This window comes from Heterocephalus glaber, unplaced genomic scaffold (assembly GCF_053883595.1).
Source record: "Heterocephalus glaber isolate CG9 unplaced genomic scaffold, H.glaber_assembly_v1.0 deba00001760, whole genome shotgun sequence".
In the NCBI taxonomy this organism is placed as follows: Eukaryota; Metazoa; Chordata; class Mammalia; order Rodentia; family Bathyergidae; genus Heterocephalus; species Heterocephalus glaber.
In genome coordinates, this window is record NW_028258457.1 from 261,597 (window position 1) to 286,596 (window position 25,000).

Consider the following 25,000-nt stretch of genomic DNA (forward strand, 5'->3'; position numbering starts at 1 on the left):
GACTGTCCATCTTCTGTTTATATAACCAAACACCATAGGCCAGATAATGTGTAAATAAAGGTTTATTTGGCTCATGGCTCTGGAGACCAGAAAGTCCTGAAAGCTCCTTTCTTATAGCAAAGCCATGCCCCTATGATCCATTAACCCACTAATCTAGGAAGGGACAGATCCATTCAAAAGGGCCCTACCTTCATGGTATAATTAATCACTTCTCAAAAATCACTTCTCAAAAGTTTTGCCTCTCAGCAGGTACAGGCAAAGTTTTGCCTCTCAGCAGGCAACCACCACTATCACCATCCCCTGAGTACTTGCTAGAAATGCAGTCCGAGGCCCATCCCTGAGTTCAGACATTTTCAATCTGGGCCCAGCTTTTCCTACACAGGAAGCATCATGAGGACTGGGGCAGAGGAAGGACCTGACGTTGTGTCCAGTTCTAACCGGCACGCCTTGAGCAAAGGTAAGAGGTTCAGTAAAGTGAGGACAGGGAGAGGGGACGTGCCTCAGATTAGGCCGTGGAGGGGGTAGGAATGGCTGTAAGCACCTGTAATTCTAGCACTCTGGGAGGCTGAGGCAGGAGGATCACAAGTTCAAGCCCAGCCTGAGCAATTTAGACCCTGTCTCAATATAGAAAGGCCTGGGGATGTAGCTCAGTGTGAAGTCCCTGTATTCAATCCCCAGCACTGTTTTAAGAAAAAAAACAAAAAAGAAACTTTTTTTCACCCCTCAAATATCACTAACACGTGACTTTGGGGATTAAGTTACCAACACATGAAATTTGAGGACCCACTCAAACTGCAGCACACCCGCTGTGTGCAAGCTCTATACTAAAGGCAAAAATGTGCCAGTGCATAAGACGGGCAAAATTCCCTGCTCCTCAGAACTAACATTTGAGAAGAGACACTACAAAATAAATAAGGGAAACAGGCTCCAGTCCAGATGGTGCTAAATGCCAAGAAGGAAAGGAAATGTCATGGTAACAGTTGGAAGGGGGATACTGATCTCATTTTACACATGAATAACACGAATCTCTGACATGGAAAGTCATTTCCGGAGGTGGCACAGGAAGCGTGAGCTGGGACCACAATTTGCCTCTGTGGGTTTCCTCTCAGCTCTGACCCCTGGGTGAGCAGCTGAAGCACAGAGAAAGGAAGGGGAAGGACAGACACCCAGGATCCGGCAGGGCTGCCTGGTGTAGCTGTTCAGGTTCTGCACTGCACAACTCCAAGAGCATCATTCACAAAGTCTGTAATGTGAATGCTGCCCCCTGGAGTCTGGAGTCAGGAAGGGAACAAGAATCAAATTTCTGTGGTGGCCTGGGGACAGGAACAGGTCCCACAGGCAGACCTAAAAAGCAAGTCTGTTGCCAATGGTCTATTCTACAGAGCTTGCTTTTTTTTTTTTCCTCTTAACAATGTGTGGTGGCCACATCCCTGTCAGCCCATGAAGATATAGCTCAGCAGTGCTCCCAGCTGGTCCCCAACCACCACTATCACCATCCCCTGAGTACTTGCTAGAAATGCAGTCCGAGGCCCATCCCTGAGTTCAGACATTTTCAATCTGGGCCCAGCTTTTCCTACACAGGAAGCATCATGAGGACTGGGGCAGAAGAAAGACCTGATGTTGTGTCCAGTTCTAACCGGCACGCCTTGAGCAAAGGTAAGAGGTTCGGTAAAGTGAGGACAGGGAGAGAGGGGACGTGCCTCAGATGAGGCCATGGAAGGGGTAGGAAAGGGTTGTGTTTTTGCCTTTGTTTTGTTTTGAGATAGAGTCTCACTATGTGGCCCAGGCTGGCCGCAAACTCACAGCAAACCTCCTGCCTCAGCCTTCTCAGCGTTAGGATGACAGGCTGTACCACCATACTAGGCTGTGGTTTTATTTTTGGTTTTGATTTTTCTTTTATGGTGCCAGGTGAACCCAAGGCCTCTTGCATGCTAGGCAAACACATCACCACTGAGCCATGTCCCCAGCCTTCTTTTTACTTATTTTAAAACAGACTCACACTAAATTGCCCAGAGTTATGGTTTAGATCTCAAATGTCCCCCTAAAGCCTCCTGTGTTCAGAGATAAGACTTCCAGGCGACTGCATCGCAAGGGCGCTGTACTCATCAGTGGACCCATCAGGGTGGCTGTGCTGTTAGGAGCTGGGACCTGGCTGGAGGAGGTCCCTGCGGTGTTGCCTGGAATGCTATGTGCTTGTCCCAACTCCTTCCTTCTGTTTTCTGGCTGCCATGGGAGGAGCAGCTGTCCTCCAGCAGGCCCTTCCACCATGTCACTTCTGCCCTGGAGATGGCAACCATAGACTGAATTCCTGAGCCAAAATAAGCCTCTCCTCCTTTAAGTTGTGGGTGTCAGGTATTATGTCCTTGCCACAAGAAAATGACTAAACCAACACCCCACTCTAGCATCCCCAGACAGCCCATGGCAAACAGGCCTATGGGAGGGACCTGACAGGACCACCATGCCCCACCCCCCCAATCCCCTGCTTCCCTGTCTACCCTGGGCCAGGCCTTGTCATCAAAGGGAGACTAAGGCACATCTGCAGTTGGCAGATGGCAGTTGTGCAGGGCCATGGCTCAGCGGTCCTTCTAGAGGGAGATTAGGTATCTGTTCCAATGACAGGGCCACACAAGAGCACAATCCTCCCTCCTCATCTCTATCTGTTCCAGGAAGGTTGCACGGATGTCATTCCTGTCATACAGGGATGTGAACAAGGCTGGGGCAACTGGAGAGGGTGTCAGTTCCCTTTGATTAAATTTAGATATAGAGCTTGGGTGTGGTACAGCACACCTTTCATCCCAGCACTCAGGATGCTGAGGCAGGAGGATTGCCAAAAGTTTGAGACCAGCCCGGGCTACACAGTGAGTTCAAAAACAGCCTGAACTACACACCGAGACCCTGTCTCAAGTAATCAAATGAGTAAATGAAGAGTTAAACCCAGCCTTCCTGCATACCTGACCCAAGAATCCACTCAAAGCCCAGGGTACAACAGGCTCTCTACCTCCTGGATGGCCTACAGCTCCAGCTACCCAGCCATGGCTGCAAATGGGGGCCTGCCTCTGAGTCCACCCTGTCCTCCAGGACTTCCCGGGTCCCTTGCTCTAAGGACAGCACCTCGAAGTGCCCAGTGAGGTCCCAGGGTATATCAGGTTCTCTGAGCCCACATCCAGCCCAGGCTCACCTTCACTGACTCCTGCAGACAGTTGTGAAGGGCCCGAGTGAGCAAAGGATCAGGCCAGGAGGTAGAGGGGGAGGTAGGATGTGAACTGTGGTCCTTGGTGTGAAGCTTCAGCTGAGGAAGTGACCTCCTGACAAGGACCTGGGTTGGAGCTGAGTTCAAGTGCACTAATGACCTTTCTGGATCCCTTGTTCCACACCTCTCCCAAAAATCAAAACTACTCAGGCTCAAAAAAAAAAAAGAAAAAAAAAAAAAAAAACTACTCATGCTCACATGTGTCTTGAATCTCACGAGCAGAATTTTAATGGCTTTTGTGAATGGCAGCAGCTGCAAGAGGAAGATATGGAATCGGCCCCACATCCAGAGCAAGGGGCCTCGCACAGGTCTAGCTGTCCTCTTTCCACTGGACTGAGGCCACAAAGGTGCGGATTTCCATGGGCTGCAGTGTGATGGAAGCAGGGTCCAGCCGGGGCACAGTGGGGTGGGAGACGGGACCTGGTGGGGAGGGTGGAGAAGGAGAGGTGCAGACTTCCTCGCCCTCACCCCATGATCCTCCCTCCCCTGGGTCTGGACACAGCCATATACCCCTAAATAGGTCCCCAGTACATCATGCACAAACCTTAAACCACTTCTCCTGGCCTGAATACTACCCCGTAATCCCTAAATTTGCTCCGATTTCTTATTGGGTTTTGAGATAGGATCTCACTGTACATCCCAGGCTGGCCTTGAACTCGCTATGTAGTCCAGGCTGGCCTCGAACGCACAGCAATTCTCCTGCCTCAGCCTCCCAAGTCCTGGGATTACAGGCGTGCTCCACCACCCCTGGTCTCTCCAATTTCTAGGCACTGTCCTTGTATCCTCAAGCGGACACCATCCCAGAACTGAACCCTCCAGTCTGATTTCGGGGAATCAGCAAAACGTGTTGCAAGTTTGCTGAATCCACTTCTGACCCTCAAGTCCCTAACGTGGGCCAGGAAGCCAGGCCTTCGGGCTCTATACCGGCTCACGGCCCACATCCCATGCCTCACACAGAACCCCCAGCTGCTGAGCCAGGCGGGCCCCCGCCAGGTCCCCACCAGTCTTTGGTGTCCACTTGAGCCTGGAGGCGCTGGCCCGGAGCTGGGTGGCCGCCAGAGTGGTCTCCTGCAGGCGGGTGATGGTGAAAGTCGAGAACAGGCCCTGCGGGGAGGTATGGACCCGGGTGAAGGAGGGCCAAAGCTGCATTTAGCCTCAGCCCTCTCTCTGCTCTCTCCAGCCTTCTTCCCACCTCTGCCCTCCTCACCCGCAGGTCCACGGTCACAGGGGAGCTCAGGTTACGGCTTGAATCTTCCCCCAGGGCAAACTGGTGTTCCAAACGCAACAGCAGCATCTCTGGGCCCCAGCGGGCCAGGGTGAGCAGGCGCACAGAAGGCAGCAGCTCTCTGCTCAGGCCAGAGAACTATGGAAGGGGAGGGGCTCAGTCGGGGAGGGCGGAGCTTGAGCAGAGGGGCGGGACCCCACTGCCGGAAGTTAAGAGAACTAGGTTGTAGGGGCGGGGCTCAGCAGCCAGTAGGCAAGACAACTACACAGTGGGGGCGCGGTTTAGTCGGGAAGGAGCAGGATTCAGACCCCTGCATTGGGAGGCAGGGCTCAGCTGTTTGCGGTCAGGACATCCGGGTGGTTGGGGCCGGGCTCATTCAGGGAAGGGCAGGCAGATCCAGGAATTTCAGGGCTGAGTCAAAGAGGAGACTGGATGATTACCAGGGGTGGGGCAGGCCTCAGCCTTGCAGGTCTGAGACCTGACCGGGCAGAACTGCTGTGGGCTGAGATGGACAGGGTTAGGCAGGGGCTGGGGCTGACCAAGGAGGGATGAGCCTGGGGCAGATGGGCGGGTGGTACCCTGCGACCTAATGCTAACGGGCTGGGGCTAAGCCGGTGCAGGGCCTGGAGCTGAAAGCAGGGGGCGGGACTGATTATGGCCCCCAGCCCTTTTGCTGTGCTCTCGAGCCTTACCTGCGTGCGCGGGGCCACCCCATGGTGGTAAGAGGCGCCGCCCCCCGGGGCCAGCACCACCTGCGGGGCCAGCAGCTCCTTCTCCGCCAGCAGCCGGTGTCCGGCGGCTGCGTCGCGGGCCTTATCCAAAAGCACGAGGTGACGCCCACGCACCCACACCCCGGACCTAGATTCCAGCAGCGGCTCCCCCACTCCGCGGGCGTCGTCTTTCAGCAGCCGTCGGTGCACCTGGGGTACCGCCGGGGCCAGGACAGGGTGAGGATCTAGCAGGGGTCCTTGGGCCAGAAACCAGGTGAGGGCTTGTGGGAATTTCAAGAGAAATTAGAGTAGGGGAAAGGACCCCAGGGGAAGTGGGATCCAACTTGCCAGTGGACCAGGACAGCAGAAGGTAGGCCGTTAATAGGGGGATGTGAATAGGGTGATTCAGGGCCTGGAGGGGGCTCTAGGGATAGGTTAAAAGGAGGGCCATAGTCAGACATTGCCACCACGTCTGTAATCCCAGCACTTGGAAGGCTGAAGCAAGAGGATCGTAAGCTCAAGGTCCCACCTGGGCAATTTAGCAAGACCTTGTCTCAAAAATAAAACAGCCTGCCTTGCAAGCGCAAGGTCACAAGTTTGATCCCTGGTACCAAAATAAAATAAAAAATAAATAGCCAGGCTTAGTGGCACACACCTGTAATCTCAGCACTCAGGAGGCTGAGGCAGGAGGATTGAGAAAGCTTGAGGCCAACCTGGGCCACATAGTGAGATCCCATCTCAAATAAATAAATAAATAAATAGATAGATAGATAAATAAATAAATAAATAGGGCTGGAGGTGCAGCTCAATGCCAAGTTCCCACATTCAATCCACAGTACCAAAAAAAGAGGAGGTTAAACATATGAATGGAGTTGTGGGGCCTGGGGATTTAGCTCAGTGGTTCTGCCGCCTGCCTTGAAAGCACAAGGTCCCCAGTTCGATCCCCAGTACCAAAAAAAAAAAAAAAACAAAAAAACCTGGGCTTAAGTGTTTCAGCAAGTGGCCAGGGTGGAAACGGGCTTTCGAGGCCTGGGACCCACTCACCATGAGCTCCAGGGAGCCGTCCCTCAAACTGCTCCCCCCCTGGGAGCGGTCAGTCAGCACTGTCAGCTGCATCTTCCCATCCTGGGAGGCAGAGGTGAGGCAGAATGAGGCACTGGGCTCCACTGACCCTGTCCCAGGTAACTGGGAGATGCTGGGAATGAGGGCTGATTCCCACCCGGCTGCTGGGGAAGAGCAAGCTGGGGAGGGGCACGTACTGTGATGTAGATGCGGCTGTTGACAGGATAGTAGTTTCCTGCCACTGGTTCAGTCTGGTTCAGCTTCCAAGAGGGTCGATAATCCCGCCTGGAGTGGGTCAAGTCAGCGCCCTGTGTCCCCTGTCCTCCAACCCCTCTTCCTCTCCTTCCCACACGCCTCTGGTCCACAGATGAACCCCACTGCCCTGGGCCTCAGCTTGCCACCAACCACGCTTCACTGCCTCAGCATCCCCACCTCCTCTTCAGGACCTCCCGGCCGTTGCTGTCCGTGTAGAAGGATCCCAGGGTCTTCAGGGGTGTGTCAAAGCGGCTGATGACCTCCTTCCCCCACTTGTCCCTGTGCCCAAAGGGACAAGTGTGAGCCTCGCCAAAACTCCACTCCGCCTTGTCCCCAGCCTGTGCCACTTACCCCACAGGTATTGGCCCCACTGTCCACTCGAGCTCCAAGTGACGCTGACCAGGGTACAGGCGAACCACCTGGGAGCACCAGGCTGAAAACTTCTGATGGACCTCCTGCACCAGGGCTGTCTGCAGGCACATGGGGTAGAGGAGTGTTAGTCACACTGGGGCAGAGGGCATCCCTGAAAATAGCCCCCCCCGCTGGAAACCCCAAAAAGGCCTAAATCAGGGGCAATCCTACTGACCACATGGGAACCCCACCCACACTTTCTTGGATGTGGCCGTATTTATAGCAGCACAACTCGTAACTGCTAAGACTTGGGAGCAGCCTCCAACAGAGGAATGGATAAAGAAAATGATATTTGGGCCGGGGATTTAGCTCAGCGGTTCCACCGCCTGCTTCACAACTGAAAGGACCCGAGTTCAATCCCTAGTACCAAAAAAAAAAAAAAAAAAATGGTATTTACACACAGCCGAGTACTACTGTGCCATGAAGAAGGGTAAGCTTGAGTCACTTGGAGGAAAATGAATGTGCTTTGAAACCATAATATTAAGTTAAATAATAAATCAGACACACAAGCTTAAAATAACATGGTTTCTCTTATATGAGAAAACCTATAGATAAATAAAGAACAAAATTAAAGATAGATAATAGGAAACAGGGAGATAGATCTTATGCAAATGGGAAGGACAGGGAAGGAGGAGAGAGGAGGGGGATAAAAAAAGAATTAAGATGTGTCAGATACAAGTACCAACTCTATACAAGGAATGTAACCATTAGATACAGCAAACATGTACCAATAAAAATAATACATGCTCAGGCCGAGGATTTAGCTCAGTGGTTCCACCACCTGCCTCGAAAGTGCAAGGCTCTGAGTTCGATCCCCAGTACCAAAAAAAAAAAAGGTCCAAAAATAATACATGCTTGTTGTCTACCATTACCCCATCCGCCCTCCTTAGAATAAGATTCTAGCTTGGCACATGACTCCCTGGTATAAAGACTATATTGTCCACTTGACCACAGTCTGCCCCATGGGAAATAATCAAGGTGGTATAAACAATGTTTCTTCCCCCTTTCCCCCTCCCACTGGCTCAAATGTGGGTATGACAGCTGGAGCTTGAGAAGCCATCTTGGACCATGAGGTGAAAGCTGAATATTGAAGAAGTTAGAGCAACAATGTAAAAGGGAACTGGCTGACTGTGGAATGGCCCCACCTCCCTGAATGGCCCAGCCAGACTTTCTGTTAGGCAGTTAATTTGGATAACTGTTACAACAGGCCAAAGAGTATCCTAATTCAGTGATCCAGGGATCCAGCTGTTCACCACATCAAATACAAGGGTATTAAACTTGCAAAAAATGTGAGTCTTGCCATTATCTGCCCTATTCCTATCCTCAGGGAAAATGTCAACAAAAGCCCTAAGAAACCACTGTTCCCTGTCCAATGCACCCTCAGATATGTACCCTAAGTCACTCTCCAAGTAAGAATTCTTCCATATCCCCCAGATATAAATGTAAACCACAGAGCCTGGAGAACTCTTTGTGTGTGTGTGTGTGTGTGTGTGTGTGTGTGTGTGTGTGCGTAAGCACGCACACGTGTGCATGTGCGTGTGCATATGTGGTACTGGGGACTGAACCCAGGGCCTTCTCAATGAGCTACATCTCCAGCCCTTTTTTAATTTTTTTATTTTGAGACAGTGTCTTGCTAAGTCACTAAATTGCCCAGGCTGGGCTCAAACTTTCAGTCCTCTTGCCTCAGCCTCCCCAAGTGCTGGGATTACCACCACACCCAGCCTGTGGAACTCCTCAAGCAGCCACACTTGGCTCTCCTCATTAACCTCATTTCCAAAGCTAAGTACTGTATCATCTGACACTCATGGCAGATGTAAATGGGTAAGAAGAGCCTGTCATAAAAGCCGTGGTGGGCCGGGGATTCAACAAGCACAAGGTCCTGAGTTCAATCCCCGATGCAAAAAGAAAAAAAAAAAACTGGTGGTGACTCTCATGACCCATCTGAGGATGGAAATCAGCCTCTCAAGTTCCACTGCCACCTCCCATCCCCAGCTGCCCCCTCATCATTTGTGGCCCCAGACCTTCACCAGGTGTGTCTGAGCCCAGTGGCTCACGGGAAATGGCTTTGCACGACTGGGTCTGAAGATGTAGGCACCGGATGCCTGATCGCTCTGCTTGTCGCCCATGCTGGCATTGTACCTGTGACCAGAGCAGATGAGTCAGGGAAGGGCCTGGCTGTGCCCCACCCCACCTGGCTGACCTCTTACCAGAAGAAGGCCTGGCTCACAGGTAGCACTAGTTTCTGGTCTAGGACCTCGATCGTCCTCAAGAACCCTGTGTCAGGGTGGAACGTAGCTCGAAGGTACTGTGCAGGGATAGAGCCAGACATCACTGCCCAGGACCACAGTCAGCAGCAGCACTACCCCTCCCCGAACTCGGCACTCTACAGTCACCCTCAGCTCTCCACGCTTCTCACATTTGATCCTATTACAGATCCTGCATTGCCTCCTTCAGCCTCAGCCTCAGTCACTTCCCATCCTTCCAGGGCCTTACAGCCCTACAGTCACTCCACTCTGACCCCTTCACTCGGCTCAGTTCCTGTCTGCTCACCCCATGCCAGCCAGAGAGAGCTGTGGCACCTAAGATCAGTCACAGCATCTGCCAGCTGAGCGTGGTGGCCCATGCTCCTAATCTCAGGCAGGAGGATTGCTGTGAATTCAAGGCTGGGCTACATAGTGAGACCTTGTCTCAAAAAAACAAAAAAAGAAAAACGGTCATAGCCCCCATCCACTCCAGGTCAGGGCCAACTTGGGCACTGAACACAAAGCTACCACACCAGGACCCATGAGACTTTCAGGGGCCCCAAGGAAATGTTTTCCTTTCTTTTAGAATCATATAAAAAAAAAACTTGACTGGAATAATAATGAATATATTAAAATAAGATTTTCCTGGATTGTATTTATAACAATATCTTTTTTTTTTTTTGAAACAGAGGCTCACTATACAGTTCAGGCTGGCCTCAAACTCACTATGTATCCTAGACTGGCCTCGAGCTCACAGAAATCTTGCTGCCTCAGCTTCTCAAATGCTGGGATTACAAGCATGCACCACTACACTCAGCTAACATCATTTTATTTTTAATGGGAAAAGGGAGCTATTACCAGGTGTGGTGGCGCACACCTGTGATTCCAGCACTCAGGAGGCTGAGGCAGGAGGATTGCCATGAGTTCAAGACCAGCCTGTGCTACATAGTGAGTTCAAGGCCAGCCTGAACTACACAGCAAGACCCTCTCCTAAAAAGGGGGGGGGGGGGGCCGGCGGCGGCAGGGATTTAACTCAGTGGTTCCACCACCTGCCTCGCAAGCTCAAGGACCCAAGTTCAATCCCCAGTACCAAAAACAAAACAAACAAACAAAAAAAAGGCAGCCATCAAGGCAAAAGTGCTAGCATTAAGATAGTGTTTATTTTTAGAGGGGCAGGGGTCTGGTACTAGGGCATAAACCCAGGGCCTTATGCATGCCAGGTAAGCTCTATACCACTGAGCTACACCCCCAGGCCTTTATATCTTTATTTTGAGACAAGGTCTTGCTAAATTTCCCAGGCTGAGCTCGAACTCGCCATCCTCCTGTCTCAGCCTCCCAGAGTGCTGAGATTACGGGCTTGGACCACTATGCCCAGCTCCCGTAACAATTTTAATGCAACCCTGTCCCATTCATGGCTCCTTCAGAGTATGAGCTGAAGTCTTCTTCTTGGCCCCCAAGGCCCTCACGATCTGAGGGTTTTCAGCACACATCATTATAGCTAAATTTTGGAAGTAGCTTATATGTCCATCCACAGATGAATGGATACAGAAAAATGTGGTATTTACACACAATGGAGTACTACTCTGCCATAAAGAAGGATAAACTTGAGTCATTTATAGGAAAATGGATGCACCTTCAGACCATAGTGTTAAATGAACTAACTCAGACACACATCCTTAAATATCAAACGGCTTCTCTTATATGAGACAACCAAAATATAAATAAAGAGAAAAAAAAGACAGATAATAGGAAATACAGAGATAAATCTTTTGTAAAAAGGGAAGAGGACCAAGAGATGGAGGGAGGGGAGGAAGGGAAAAAAAAAAGAATTAAAATGTGTTATGTACATATACCAACTCCCCAGGATGGATATGATTATTATGTACTGTGAACATGTACTAATAAAAAGGTTTTTTAAAAACCTGAGGGTTTCTGTGTCTGTTATATTCTGCCTGCCTGGATCCCTCTTCCCAACATAGCTCCGTGGCTCCCTCTGTCCAGCACTTATTTCTTTACTGCGATGCTGGGGACAGAACCCAGGGCCTCATGCATGTTAGGCAATCACTGCACCACTGAGCTACCTCTCAGCTCTGGGTCCCAAGACAAATGCCACCTTATCTGAGGGCCCTCCCGGATAGCCCTCCGAAATCATGAGTCCCCTCCTGCCATCAGCTCTGACATGACAGCCACATATTACTCACAGCCACACTGGACCCTCACAACAGCCCCAGAAAGGACACTGAGGCTCAGATGAAGGTCACTTATCAGCTAGAGACACTCAATAAGGGAAGCAGCAACAGCAAGCCAGAGACCAGGGACCCCCGAGCAGGAGTCCATGTAGCCCACCATGACATTTCAAATCTGTCACAGAGGCAAGGAACAGATCAGTTAGAGCCTTACCTCATTTTTGATGGACAAAACAGGGGACCCAAACTTCTGGGGCCTGGGCTGCAGAAGTCTGGCTTGGGGCCTCCGGACAGGCATCCGGGTTATAGAGTAGATGCTGAAGCCCAGAGCAGGCACCGATGCTGGAAACAGGAGTTCTGGGTTGTCAGAGCTGGGAAGTTCTACCACCTTGGGTCAAGGGGAAGGGAAACTGAGTCAAGAAACTATAAGGACATACTGTGCCATTCATGAGCATCAGCCAGGTGTGGTGACACAGCCCTGTAAACCCAGGACTCAGGAGGGGGCAGGGGGGAGCACCATGAGTTTGAGATTAGCCTGGGCTACACAGTGATTTCAAGGCCAGCCTGGGCTGCATAGTGAGACCCTGTCTCAGACAGATAGATAAATAGACAGGTGATAGTTGGATGGATAGAAGATAGATAGATAGAGTGCTCGCTTCGGCAGCACATATACTAATATTAGATAGATAGATAGATAGATAGATAGAAGGCATCAAACTTAGGGATGGTAAGAGTCCTGGGATAGGGAGAAGAAATCTGGGTTTTATTGAAGGAAGGTGTAAGATCCCAAGGAAAAGATTACAGAGAAAGTGGCTGGGATGCAGGTCAGTGCTAAGAGCTTGCCTCACATATACAAGGTCCTGGGTTCCAACCCCAGCGTAATAATAATAGTGTGCCAGGGCTGGTGGCACACACCTGTTATCTCACCACGTGGGAGGCTGAAGCAGGAGGATCACCATGACTTTAAGGCTAGCCTGGGCTACATAACAAGACCTTGTCTCAAAAAAAAAGCCAAAGATTTGGCTCAGTGGTTCCACTGCCTGCCTTGCAAGCGGAAGGACCAGAGTTCAATCCCCGGTACAAAAAAAAAAAAAAAAAGCCAAAAATAGTAATAATAACAATAACAATAATGATTGCAGAGGGCCAGGGATTTAGCTCAGTGGTTCCGCTGCCTGCCTCATAAGCACAAGGTCCAGAGTTTGATCCCCGGTACCAAAAAAAAAAAAACAAACAAATAATGACTGCACAGGTTTCTCAAGGTAGAAAACAATCCACAGGGATGGGGGGTACTGGGAGTCGGGGAGAAGTGAGGGAGGAAGTAGAACAGTTTTTTCTTCTTTCTAAATCTGGGAATCAAACCCAAGGCCTACCACTGAGCTACATCTCCAGCCCTAATTATTTATTTATTCATTTATTTATTGCTATTTTGAGATCAAGTCTCACTAAGTTGTCCAAACAGGACTTGAACTTTTGATCCTCCTGCCTCAGCTTCTCTCAGTGCTAGGATGACAGACCCACACCACCCCCAAGAAGAGATCCTTAAGGCACAGGAGTGAAGGAAAGATTTTTGGGTGAGAAAAAGGCTCAAAGGAGGGCTTCTGGGATGAATGCACTGCCCATAACAGTAAGAAAATTTCAGGGGTAGATATTTTAAAATCAGACCAATCAAAAAAAAAAAAAATCAGCTGGGTGTGAGATGCCTGTAATCCCAGCACTCTCAGGAGGCTGAGGCAGGAAGATCACCACAAGTTCAAGGCCAGCCTTGAATAATGAGTTCAAGACCCACCTGAACTATGTAGTAAGACTCTGTCTCCAAAGAAAAAAAAACCAGCTCAGTCATGGGAGGCAGATGTTCCCAAGGGGAGCAGATATTCAGTGGCAGAAGAGCCAGATATATAGAGCTGGAAGAGTCATTCTTGGGGAGGTGTCCATGAGAACAGGGAGAAAGACACACCATTGTAATACCAGCACTCTGCAAGGCTGAGGCAGGAGAATCATAAGTTTGGGCCTAGCCTGGGCCAGTTAAGTGACTTAGTGAGACCCTGTCTCAGAATAAAAAATTTTAAAAGGGCTGAAGATATAGCTCAGTGCAAAGGCCCTGGGCTCAAAGGAACAAGAGGAAAATGCCCAAGGGAAAGGTCTAAGGCAGGTGGTATTCACTGAGGGGGCTCACCTTGCTTGGCACAGTCTTATTGCTGGGGTCCTTTACGAGGAAAAGGCCTTCACTGACCGGCAGCCTCACCATCCAATCCACCTTCCGCCCCAGAGGGTTATAAACGGTGACTTGGAACTGGGGAGGGAGGTCAGGCAGGGGACAGGTCACAGCAGCCCTTCCCCACCCTACCCATCAGACGCACCAACGATCCAGGGGCAATCATGGCCTTGCAGGACAGACCACCCTTCATGGCCTGTCTCTGCCCCAGCTCCACCCTGCCCTGCATAATACAGCCCCAGAACGGGTCTCCAAAAAAATGTGCAACTACTGCTTCCAGGGTGCCTGGCCCAACCCTGCCTCCTCCTCACCTCGCCCCTCTACCTCACCCCAGTCCAGGCTCACGTGTGCAGATGTCTGGCTAAGGGGGCAGATGCTGATGTTGAGGTAGCGGCAGAACGAGAAGGACTCCTTAGAGCCGCTGAGTTTGGCCAGCGCGTTGCTCAGAAGAACCTGGAGAGGAGCGCAAGGGGACAGGTCTACTGCTGACCAGGTCCACACCTGGGTCTCTTCCCACCCCTGCAAAGCCACACCCTGCTGCCTTGACTCTGCCTCTCCCCTCTCTGTGCCCAGCCTCCTGCAAAACCCGCCTACTCTCCACCCCACTGCCTAGACCACGCCCTATACTGTACTCGGCTCCACCCTTCTCTCTCAGGCCTTGCCCCTCCCAGTCTCCGCCCCTCTCCCAAGGCTCATCCCCTTCCTTAACCCTCATTCTTCACTCTACCCCCGCTTCCTGCAAGCCCCGCCCCATGAGGCCTCCTAGCCTCCACCCCACCCTAGACCACGCCTTCTCCGCGGCCCCGCCCACCTCACAAGGCCCCCAGCCAGCTGCCAGCTGACGCGCGTAGTCGTTGGCCACGTGCTGCCGCGAGGTGCCACTGACCGCATCATGGTGCTGCAACACCGCCATCGCCTCATCTGCGGGCAGATGGAGGGAGTGGGGTCAGTGGTGTCTGCACAGAGCTCTCTGCCTCACCCCAAGAAGGAGAGAAAGGCCCGGTGCACACGTGCTGGACTCTGAAGCTCCAAGAGGGCCCTTCAGGAGATGGTCTAGGGATGCTTGTTGTCTTCAGCCCCACCCGGGCCCCCCAAGCCCGACACCTACTGAGGGGCGCGCTGTCTCCGTAGCCATAGGGTCCCACGTTGGCCGCTGGGCCCACCAGCGCCTCCAGCTGATTGCACACCTGAGGGGCACGAGGTAGGTGCACTGGGCCGCCTGGGTTGTCCCCTGAGCGATCCCTGGGTTGTCCTCTAGTCTAGCCCACCCACCTGCAGGAAGTTGTAGCTGAGGCGTTCGTAGCGCTTGAGGGCAGGCCTGCTAGAAAAATAGCCGGTCCAGAACATGTGGGGGCCGTCTGCGTAAGGGAAAAAGTCGTCCTCCTTCACAGACCTGGGGGAAGGGGGCGAGTGAGGAGAGCAGAGCAGCCCTGGAACAAGCCAGCCCCCTCTCACCCCTCCCCCGTTCCCCAGGCCCTTCAAATACCAGGTGAGGTTGGCTTTGTTCAGCTCCCAAAGGTAACAGGCAGGGGTGGAGTAGAGCACATGGACACGGCTCCCGTTTGCCTGCTGTTGGGAGGAGTCGTGTATGAGCCCGCAGGTGCACACGTCCTTATACACCCAAGCACACTCATTCGGACATTCCATAGGTTCACCTTCTCCGAATACTTTTTTTTTGGTTTATACTGAGGAAAGAATCCAGGGCCCTTTTTTTTTTTTTTGGTACAGGGGATCAAACTCTGGTCCTTGCGCTTGCGCAGCAGGCGGAGAAACCACTGAGCCAAATCCCCAGCCCCCTATTCTGTTTTTTAATTTGAGACAGGGTCTCACTAAGTCACCAAGCTACCCAGGATGGGCTCCAACTTGCTATCCTCTTCCTTCAGCTTCCCAAGTGCTGGATTACAGGTATGCACCAACACACCCAGCAGGACTACATTCCTTTAAGGGCATACACACATACATAGACATAGTCCGCCCTCTGTGTCCTTGGGAGAGTGGTTCTGAGACCCAGGAGTCCAAATCTTCAAATGCTCAAACCCCTCATAAATGCATAGTATCCCACGGTCCCGAGTTCAATCCCTGGTTCCAAAAAATAAAAGAAAATCCATAGTATTTCTGGCTGGGCCTGGTGGCACACGTCTGTGATCCCAGCACTTGGGAGGCTGAGGCAGGAGGATGGTCACAAGTTCGAGGCCTGCCTGGGCTACATAACAAGACCCTGTCTCCAAAAAACAAAGAAAAATGCATAGTTTTTCCATATAATCTATGCAAATCCTTCTGTATACAGTACTGTACTCTAATACCTAATGCTGGGTAAATGTTATGCAAATAAGTATTGTATTGTTTAGGGGGAAATGACAAGGAAAAAATCTGTTCCTATCTAGTACCCAGGCAGTTTTTCTCTGAATTTTTTTTTTTTTGGTACCAGGGATCAAACTCAGGTCCTTGCGCTTGCAAGGCAGGCAACAGAACCACTGAGCTAAATCTCCGGCCCCTCTCTTAATATTTTTAATCTGTGATTGGCTGAGTCTGTGGGCGTGAAACACAGGGATATGGAGGGCCACTGTACATACACAGTCACATACACAGACACACAAAGCACCACAGCAATCAGTCAGTTCTTCAACATGCTCAGGATCATGACCACTCTAGCACCAGAGGCCAGCTCCCTTCTTTTTTTTTCTGGTGGGTATAAAACCCAGGTTCTTGTGCATGCTAGGCAAGTGCTTTACCACCAAACTGTGTCCTCAGTCCACAGCTATTGTCTTAAAGAACAACCCAGGTGTGGTGGTACATACCTGTAACCCCAGCACTCAGGAGGCTGAGGCAGGATGGCCACGAGTTCAAGGCTAGTCTGGGCTACATAGTGAATTCAGTCAGCCTGAAGTACATAGCAAGACTCTGTCTCAAAAAACTTTTTTTAAAAAGGTACAGAAAGTTTTCAGCCACAAAGAGGACTGGAGGTGTAGTTCTGTAGTAGATCACTTGCCTAGCAGGCACAAGGCCCTGGCTACCATTCCCAGCACCACAAATAATAATAATAAAACAACCACAAAGATGCATCACCTTCCAGCCACTGATCAATGCAAACAAATAACTCATTAAACTCTCATTAATTACCCTGTGAGATGAAGACCACCATTCTTCTCTTTTTTGGGGGGGGTACTGGAGATCAAACTCGGGCCCTTCCACTCTTGAGGCAGGCACCAGAACCACCACTGAGCTAAATTCCGGGGCCCCCTTCCCATTTTAAATAAGAAAAGTAAAATAAGAAAATCCCCCCACTGGGGGCGGGGATTTAGCTCAGTGGTGCCACCGCCTGCCTCGCTAGCGCAAGGTCCTGAGTCCAATCCCCGGTACCAAAAAAAAAAAGTAAGGCACTGAGTGCCTAGGAACATTTCTCAAAGTCACAGAATAGTAAGTGACAGAGCCAAACTCAATTTCCAGAGTTTGTAAAATGAATTCGGCAGAGGAGTAGTCAGTGGCAGAAGAGCCAGATGGTGACCTCACAACAGTCCAGGGATATGAGATTTTCACGGGGAACAAGGTGCTGGAGGCAGGGGCTAAGGAGGACAGGGCACTCAGTGAAAGTTCCCGAGAGCTGTTTTGCTGAAACAGCAGTGCAGAGAGTGACTGGGAGGTGACGGTGTAGGGACTGCACAGATAGTGAGGACACAATAGATAGGACAGGGTTCTGAGATGGAAGAGAGAAGACAAGCCCCCATGTTGATGGGAAGGAGTGACTGCTGGTGCACACAGCCACCACAGCTGGCCACCTGCAGGGACACCAGCACATCTGGGGTAGGTAGAATAATGGTCACTCAAAGATGATGATGTACTAATTGATCCCCAGAACATGTGACAAACTTAGGCAACATGTCAAAGGGGAACTAAGGTTGCAGATGGAATTGAGGCTGCTAATCAGCTGACCTAAAGATAGAGATTATCCTGGATTATCCCAAAAGCCAAGCATCAAGAGTCTAAAACCGGAAAAGGAAGCTGGGGGTGCAGGTCAGTGGTATGAGGCCCTGGGTTCCATCCCCAGTACTGAAAAAAAAAAAAAAAGGAAGTGGGATTATGTGGAGTCTGCTAGCTAACTGGAGTTTTTTTCCAGACCACTTTGTTCAGTGTTGGTTTTGGGGGTCTTTCTGAAACAAATCACATCCTCTGGTGTCTTGTTGGTGCTTGAGATGCTTTTTTCAAGTTATATGGAAAAATGTTTAAATGCTTTTCAGTTTTGTTTCAGTTGAGTTCTACCGTATTTGAATATTATTGTAGTTTTTTTTCCCTTGCATTGTTCTTCTTTGAATGGTTTTAATTTTTGTATGTGTATGTGTTTGATAATAAAGTAATTTTTTTAAAAAAAAAAAAAAAAAAAGGAAGTGGGGGATAAACCTGAAAGAGGGAAGCAGAAGAGGGCAAAATAAAAGAGATGTGGTTATGGAAGCAAAGTCAGAGAGCTACTGTGTGGCTCACTTTGGAGACAGACAGACCCATGGGCTGAAGAATCTGGCCATCTCTAAAAGCTGGAAAAGTAAGGAAATATATTCTCTCCTGGCCCTGCCAAAGCATCTGTTCTTGGGCCTGGGATTTAGCTCAGTGGTTGCGTCGCCTGCTGCGCAAGCGCAAGGACCCAAGTTCGATCCCCGGTACCAAAAATAAATAAAAATAAATAAATAAATAAAATCTGTTCTTGCCCAATGATACCCATGCCATTCTGACCTCGGACACCCATATAGTTCTGACCTTCAGAACTGTAAGACCCTGTATTTCTATTTTGTTTCATTTTTGTTTTGCTTTTGAGGAAGGGTCTCACTATGTAGTTTAGGCTGGCCTTGAACTCACTATGTAGCCCAGACTGGCCTTGAACGCTCAGCAATCCTCCTGCTCCAGCCTCCTGAGCACTGAGATTATAGGCATGTGGCACCCTGCCCACATATTTCTGGTTTTTTTGTTTTTGTTTTTGTTTTTGGTACCGGGGATGAACTTGAGTCCTTGCACTTGCACAGCAGGCAGCAAAACCACTGAGCTAAATCCCCTGTCCTGTATTTCTGTTTTTTCAAACTGCTAAGATTGTGGTCATTCGTCACATAGAATAGCAACAACAACAAAAAAGACAGCACCCACCTATGGACATGGCCCAAGCTGCAGGGACACAGCATACACACCGCTATAGTTTGGGTCTGGAATGACTCTGAAAGGCCCATGTGTTAAGGCTTGATGCTACTGGGCATGGGGGAAGCTTTAAGAGCAGACCCCACCGGGAGGTCTCTAGGTTGTTGGAAGCCTGTGGGATAGAAGGATCCTGGCCCCTTTCTCTTCCTGTCTCTCATTCCCTGGCCACAGAGGCATCAGTTTTGCTCCACCTCTTTCTCCACCAGGATTAGCCGCCTCACCACATGCCTCAAAGCAATGGAGCCAAAAGATCACCGACAGACTTTCTACTGATGATCTCAGGTATCTGTTCTAGTGACAGAAAGCTGATTAACAGACTTCTGCAACACAGGTCCCACAGGACAGGTACACTGACCTGCATGTTGACCAGCTGGATGAGCTTGTCGAGGTTCTTGAACCACATGTTGGCGTTCTCATATTGGAAGTCCGAACCCATAGTCATCACTGTGTGGTTGGTGCGGTAGGACTGGCCCTGCAGGATGAAGGAATCCTCAGGCCGGGGTGTCCTGGATCACTCATGGCCATCTGTGTCTGTGTGTATGCGGTCAAGAATTCATGTGGGGATTGCAGAGTGTGGTGCATGCCCTGTAACCCCAGCACTCAGGAGGCTGAGGCAGCAGGATGGCCACGAGTTCAAGGCCAGTCTGAACTACATAATGAGACATAGTCTCAAAAAAAAAACAAAAAAAACAAATGGGGCCATGGCACATCAGAGCACCGGGACACAAATAAAAATAGCCAGTTTTGAGTTTTCTTGGACCCATACACAGATCAAGGCACTGTGTCATGCTGTCACATGCACGGTTTTTGTTTTGTTTAGTTTTTGAACTAAACAAACCTAGGGCCTGCCCACTGAGCTACATTCTCAGCCATTTTTTATTGTTTATTTTGAGACATAGTCTTGCTAATTTTTGATCCTCCCACCTCAGCCTCCTAGAATGCTAGGACTATAGGCATGTACCACCACACCCAGCAAAATGCACACCTCTAATGAAGGACCACCCTAAGTCCGAGAGGGGGCATCATGATGGGGAATGGGACGTATCATTGAGCACACTTTCTCATACCCCTGGGAGGCACCTCCCAGGTTGTGGAAGGGCCTGAAGATTCTGGACATCAAGGTTACCTGGGCAGTGGCCAGCTTCAGAAAGTAGCTGACCAGCTCCTTGGCGTTGTACTCAGGACTGCGGGGGTCGTCTACCACAGGCTGGTCAGCGCACAGTACATCCCAGCAGAGCCCCTCTGGCGGGTTATAATTGTTGGGGAGCACACCTGGAGGCCACACCAAGCTCAGAGGATGCCCAGAGCCCCAGACCTACCCTGAGGTCCAAACCTGCCCTGCCCCAACCAGAATGGTCTTCAGAATTTTCGAGGCCTACCACAAAAGGCAAATGCAGAGCCCTGCTCACAAATGATCAAGAATTTTAAGATAGTGACAGTGGATCATTAAACCACCCCCTCACCAGTGAATAGGTCGGCAGTGGGGGCCCTCAGGCTGGCGCTAGCCCTCCACACCTGCTCCATCTCTCGTCTCTCCTTCCGCACCAGTTTATCTTGATAATCGAGGCGCCCAAAGAAGAAGCCGTCAAAGCCCATCTGGAGGTGAAGCAGAGGGCGCCTCTCAACGTCATGCTCCCCTGCTTGGGAAGTCAGAGCCCATGGTCCTGTGGGACCCAAGTGTCATGTGGTCCATGATGGTACCATAGTGGTCAGGGCACAGGTAGAAAGTAGGGCTGATACCAGGGAGCTCTCCAGTTTATTTCAGAGCTTGGGAATGGTCGGAAGGCACCCAGCAAGAGGAGGGAAGGTGGAAAGCCAGGACTCACCTTCCCCTGCCCAGGTAGGTCAAAGTGGAAAGGAGGCAGCCTGAGGATAGGTGAGCACACATAATACAGCTGGTTTTAAAGCCAGATAGTGGGTAGAGGGGGAGGAAGGGAATTGAAATGTATTTTGTACATGTACCAATCCCCTACAGTAAGTGTAATCATTATGTACTGCAAACATGTACTAATAAAAGTGGATAAATAAATAAGATCAGGAACAAGAGAAAAAATAAACCCAAATAAGGAGCCAGGCGTGGTAGTACACTCCTATAATTCCACCACTCAGGAGGCAGAGGAAGGAGGATTGCTGCAAATTTGAAGACACCCTGGGCTACATGAGTTCAAGGCCAGTATGAACTACAAAGCAGTATGAACTACATACCTGTTTCTAAACAAATAAACAAACCCAAATAAGGGACTGGGGTGCAGCTGAGTGGTAGAGTTCTTGCCTAATATCCACAGACCCTAGGCTCTATCCCCAGCACCAAAAAGGAAGCAAGGGCTGGGCCAGGCATGGTGGTACACACCTTTAATCCCAACACTCAGAGATTGAGACAGGAGGATCTCCTCAAGTTTGAGGCCAGCCTGGACTACACAGTGAGATCAAGGAATGGCCTGAACTACACAACAAGACCCTGTCTCAAAAAAAAAAAAAAAATGAGGAAGCAAGGTAGCCATCTACCTGCAGCCCAGCTGGAGGACTCAAGATTCTAGCAAGGAGCAAGGCAGGAAGGAGCCAGCTGCAGAAGGAGGCTCCTTAGGCCGCAGCCAAAAGGAAGGACTCTCAGAATTCAGCTTTCCCCCAAGGGAAGGACCAGCAGTCCCTGGTCTGGTTCCAGTGAGACTGCAGAGAAGGGGCAGGCCTTGAGTGACCAAGGGAGCAGTCAGTGCAAGCGAAAGGGTGGGTTTGAGAGAGGTCAGGGTAGCACCTGGGCAAACAGCGAGGCCTGTTCCCTGGAGTGGCCAAAGGGGTCGATGTGCCAGGCCACACGGGGGCGCCCATCATTGCCAAATGTGTCCTCCAGAAAGCGAAGCCCAAGTGTCATCTGATCCACAATGGCACCATAGTGGGTAGCTGCCTCATCATTCATCACCCAGCCACCATTGGCAAACTCCAGGCGCCCTGAACAAGGAGAGGCAAAGCAGGTTGTTTGGAGTGGGGCTGAGTAAGAGATGCAGTGGAGGAGAAGGCCTGGCAACTCAAAGCCTGGAAAAAAGAGGGGTTCAGATTTGTCAAAGGGCCTGGTGCAGGGCAGGCTCCCCGGAGGAGCCACTGTAGGTAGAGACTAACAGGATGCACAGTTCTCCAGATTCCAAGCCACTGGGGCCCCAAGTCTGCACACCCTCTCTACATGGCCAGATAAAATCTCCCAAGCCTGTCCGCAGCAACACAAACTGGGCTGGGCTTCCTCTTTTCACTTCCCCAGGACAGGCTCACCCTGGTGCACCAGGTTCCGAACAATTTCCTGTGTTGCATTCGTCTGCTCATGCCACCAACGGGAGAAGAAAGCCATCTCCACATAGATGAAGCGGCGGGTGGGCTCTGCCAACAAGGCTGAGATGACAGAGTCTAGGATGTACTGCACGCCTGCATGTTGGACATCATTCTCAACTGTAGACACAGAGACACAGGCAGTCAGGAGCTAGCGGGAACCCAAGCTATGCACTACCCCCACCCTAAGGTCCAGGGCCTAGAAGGACAGAGGGGAGACACAGAGTGGTAGGTACAATCAGGTGCCAGTCCCCACCCTCTACTCACTCCCATAATAGTACTGGTCCACTGTCTTGAGCCAGCCAACATCATCATGTGTGTGGGCCACCAGGTGCACGTTCAGCATGTCTGGCTGTACTACAGGACATGTCTGTACAGGGACCCAAAAACACACACATTGCTGGTAACCTAACTCCAGTGTCCTGCAGCTGAAGGGCAGGCCTCTAGGTGGGCAGGGAGTAGGAGAAGCACAGGACAATCCTTGACCTTGAAGTGACTCAGAGGGGCACAGAAGCTATGACCTCAGTTATGTGCGGAGCACTCCTTGGCCTCCCAAGCAGGTGACACACATAGCTCTGCTCCCACTGCATGGGGCCCCACCAGGCGGCTCCCATTCCCACTCAGGGGAAATAATCAGAGTAGTAGCTGCCGTCTAGTAAGCATCTGAATATGGCAGACAGCCACTCTGGTGCATGGGGCACTTTTTTTCCCTAGTTTTCAGTTCAGGGCACTAAAGTCAAGAAAAGGTGGTGACTTTCGAAAGGAGACCAGTAGGAGCTGGAGAGCTAGGCTGAACCCCAGGCGAGTGGACTCCATTGCCCAGCTCAGCCGGCTCCTTACCATCTCCCCAGCCCTATGGTCCCACAATTAAATGTACGCAAAGTCCAAGCCTGCGACCCGGTGACACGGAGTGGGGGGTAGGGAATCAGCTGTAGCCTCATCCTCTGAGGCGCCGCCAGTGCCCCCAGTGATTCAGAGCACGCCCTGGGCCACCCTGTCGTTTGTCTGCATATCAGAACCCCCTCACGCCTCCGCCCAGCCTCAGGTCCCCTGCTACCCTAGGGTGCTCCTGCCCGCGGGCGACTCACCTCGTATCCAGCGGCCCGAGCGCCAGGCGTCGCCAGCAACAACAAAAAGAGAAAAGAGACGGACGAGAGCGGTGGGCTCAGGGCGCAGGAGCTCATCCGGCGTCCCATGGAGCCCCAGAGGGGGCCAGGGCCGACCCCTAAAAGTGGCGCGTAGACGCCCATGGCTCAGCTACCACCGCTGCCTCCAGAGAGTTCCTGGGTACTGCTAAGGCGGGGCGGATGCTCCGCCCCTAGAATATGGCCTGGCCAATCGGCGCTGGAGGGGCGGGGCTGGAGGGCCAGGCTCGTGACCGGGTTTAAACTGTTGCCGGGGCACCACTGTGGTTCTTGGAGTTTAGGAACAGGATAGTTGTCCGCCCTTGGCGGGAGGCACCTTTAACATATATCCATGGTGCTTTGGAGTGCTTTTGGCCGAGTGGGAAGAAAGGAGTCAACTTTTTCTACAGACACTATGTCTTCCTAGGAGATGAAACATGTGGAATGGGGGGGGGGGCCTAAGGTGTCCCGTGGAGCTTCAGAACTGGGGTCCTGGAGGCACCTAACCAGGCTAAAAGTAGGGATCCTATTCTGTCCTGCGGGAGCTGGGACACTGGGCACACAAACTGCCCTTGGGAGCCGGACGTGGTGGTGCACACCTGTAATCCCAGCACCTGGGAGGCAAAGGCTGGAAGATTGCAGCGAGTTCAAGGCCAGCCTGGGCTACATAGCAAATTCAAACCAAGTCTTAATTACATAGTGAGACCCTCCCACAAAAAACAAACAAACGAACAAACAAGCAAAAACTGCCCCTGGAATGCCAGGGATGAGAGGCACCCAGCCTGGCTGGGATGAACCCCTGGATCTTCCAGTACGGAGGGAGAGCCTGATAGGTGGGTAAGACTGAGTCTTTCACACCCTTCCAATTCCTACCAGTCCATTCAGTTTGCAGACATCATGTCTCTAATAAGAAAATCAAGCCTGGTGTGGTAACACCTGAAATCCCAGAAGCAGGAGAATCAAGTTTGAGCCCCGTCTAGGAAAGTTAGCAGCTTATCAAGACCCTGTCTCAAAATAAGAAATATAAAAAAGGGCTAGGAATGTACCTCACTGAGAAGACTCAGATGAATCCCCAGTACCGACAAAAAAAAAAAACAATCCAAAGCCCAGACTCCTTAGGTCCGCAGGGCCACCTGCTGACTTACTGGAGGGCAGAAATCACTGTCCTGTTAAAGACTTAAAGGAAAGCAAGTTTTTTTCAGTCTTGAGTGGCCCGCCCCCCCATCACTGTTCTCCCCCCTGTAGCTGTTAACTCCTTGTTCTGGTACAGATAAAATGGGCAAGTATGTCCTGTAAACAAAGTTTATGTCATCTTGTTCTCACAAGATTCATAAGGCTGGGCTGGTGATTTAGCTCAGCGGATCTGTCACCTGCCTTGCAAGTGCAAGGTCCCGAGTTTGATCCCCAGTACAAAAAAAAAAAAATCATAAGGCTATGTATTCCTTCAACGCTAAGTTGTTAATTGCTTTTAATTGCTTTGTCTTGCTTCGGTAACCTTGCTGCCCCTCCCCCCAGTCTCTCATCACTAGAAAGACCACCCCCCTTCGACCAAATGTATAAAAACTGGAGCCTTGGGCCAGGGATTTAGCTCAGTGGTTTGGCCGCCTGCCTCACAAGCTCAAAGACCCGAGTTCAATCCCCAGTACCAAAAAAATAAAAAAATAAAAAATAAATAAAAACTGGAGCCTAGGAGCAGGGGATTTAGCTCAGTGGTGCCATTCTTGCCTCACAAGCACAAAGTCCTAGGTTCAATCCTCGGTACTGAAGGCAAAAAAACAAACTGGGTCCTTTCCTTTGTTCTGGGCTCAACCTTTGGACAGGAGTCCCTTGGG

At 50.9% G+C, this 25,000-nt stretch overlaps 1 protein-coding gene across 7 annotated transcripts; it reads right to left on the reverse strand.

The window, feature by feature from the left end:
* Positions 1 to 3,455: 3,455 nt before the first annotated feature.
* Man2b1 (mannosidase alpha class 2B member 1) lies at positions 3,456 to 23,346 on the reverse strand. Of its 7 annotated transcripts, none has more exons than XM_004872368.4 (24): positions 23,133 to 23,346; positions 22,312 to 22,414; positions 21,991 to 22,164; positions 21,482 to 21,675; positions 20,193 to 20,325; positions 19,856 to 20,001; positions 19,085 to 19,201; positions 15,041 to 15,120; positions 14,827 to 14,947; positions 14,663 to 14,741; positions 14,366 to 14,475; positions 13,900 to 14,007; positions 13,516 to 13,632; positions 11,557 to 11,730; positions 9,121 to 9,218; positions 8,935 to 9,052; positions 6,854 to 6,972; positions 6,680 to 6,781; positions 6,445 to 6,532; positions 6,230 to 6,310; positions 5,168 to 5,395; positions 4,458 to 4,613; positions 4,252 to 4,354; positions 3,456 to 3,670 (listed from the first exon to the last, which is right to left on the reverse strand). In XM_004872368.4, the coding sequence occupies exons 1-24, from the start codon at positions 23,292 to 23,294 to the stop codon at positions 3,561 to 3,563; spliced, it is 3,021 nt and encodes a 1,006-aa protein (XP_004872425.2). In that variant the 5' UTR covers positions 23,295 to 23,346; the 3' UTR covers positions 3,456 to 3,560. The 7 variants fall into 7 exon arrangements, with proteins under 7 accessions (XP_004872425.2, XP_012923863.2, XP_004872424.2 ...); XM_013068409.3 differs by having other exon boundaries at positions 8,941 to 9,052; positions 15,041 to 15,123; XM_004872367.4 differs by having other exon boundaries at positions 15,041 to 15,123.
* Between the last annotated feature and the right edge of the window lie 1,654 nt (positions 23,347 to 25,000).

Bases quoted from the DNA above. Each gene is read 5' to 3' on its own strand.
- Man2b1 (XM_004872367.4), bottom strand. From the start codon at position 23,294: ATGGGCGTCTACGCGCCACTTTTAGGGGTCGGCCCTGGCCCCCTCTGG. The intron at 6,973-8,934 runs GTCTGGGGCCAC...ATGTGCCTGCAG, and splicing joins CTCAGACACACCTGGTGAAG to ACAGCCCTGGTGCAGGAGGT. The intron at 3,671-4,251 runs GTGGGGACCTGG...CCTCCCCACCAG, and splicing joins CAAGTGGACACCAAAGACTG to GTCCCGTCTCCCACCCCACT.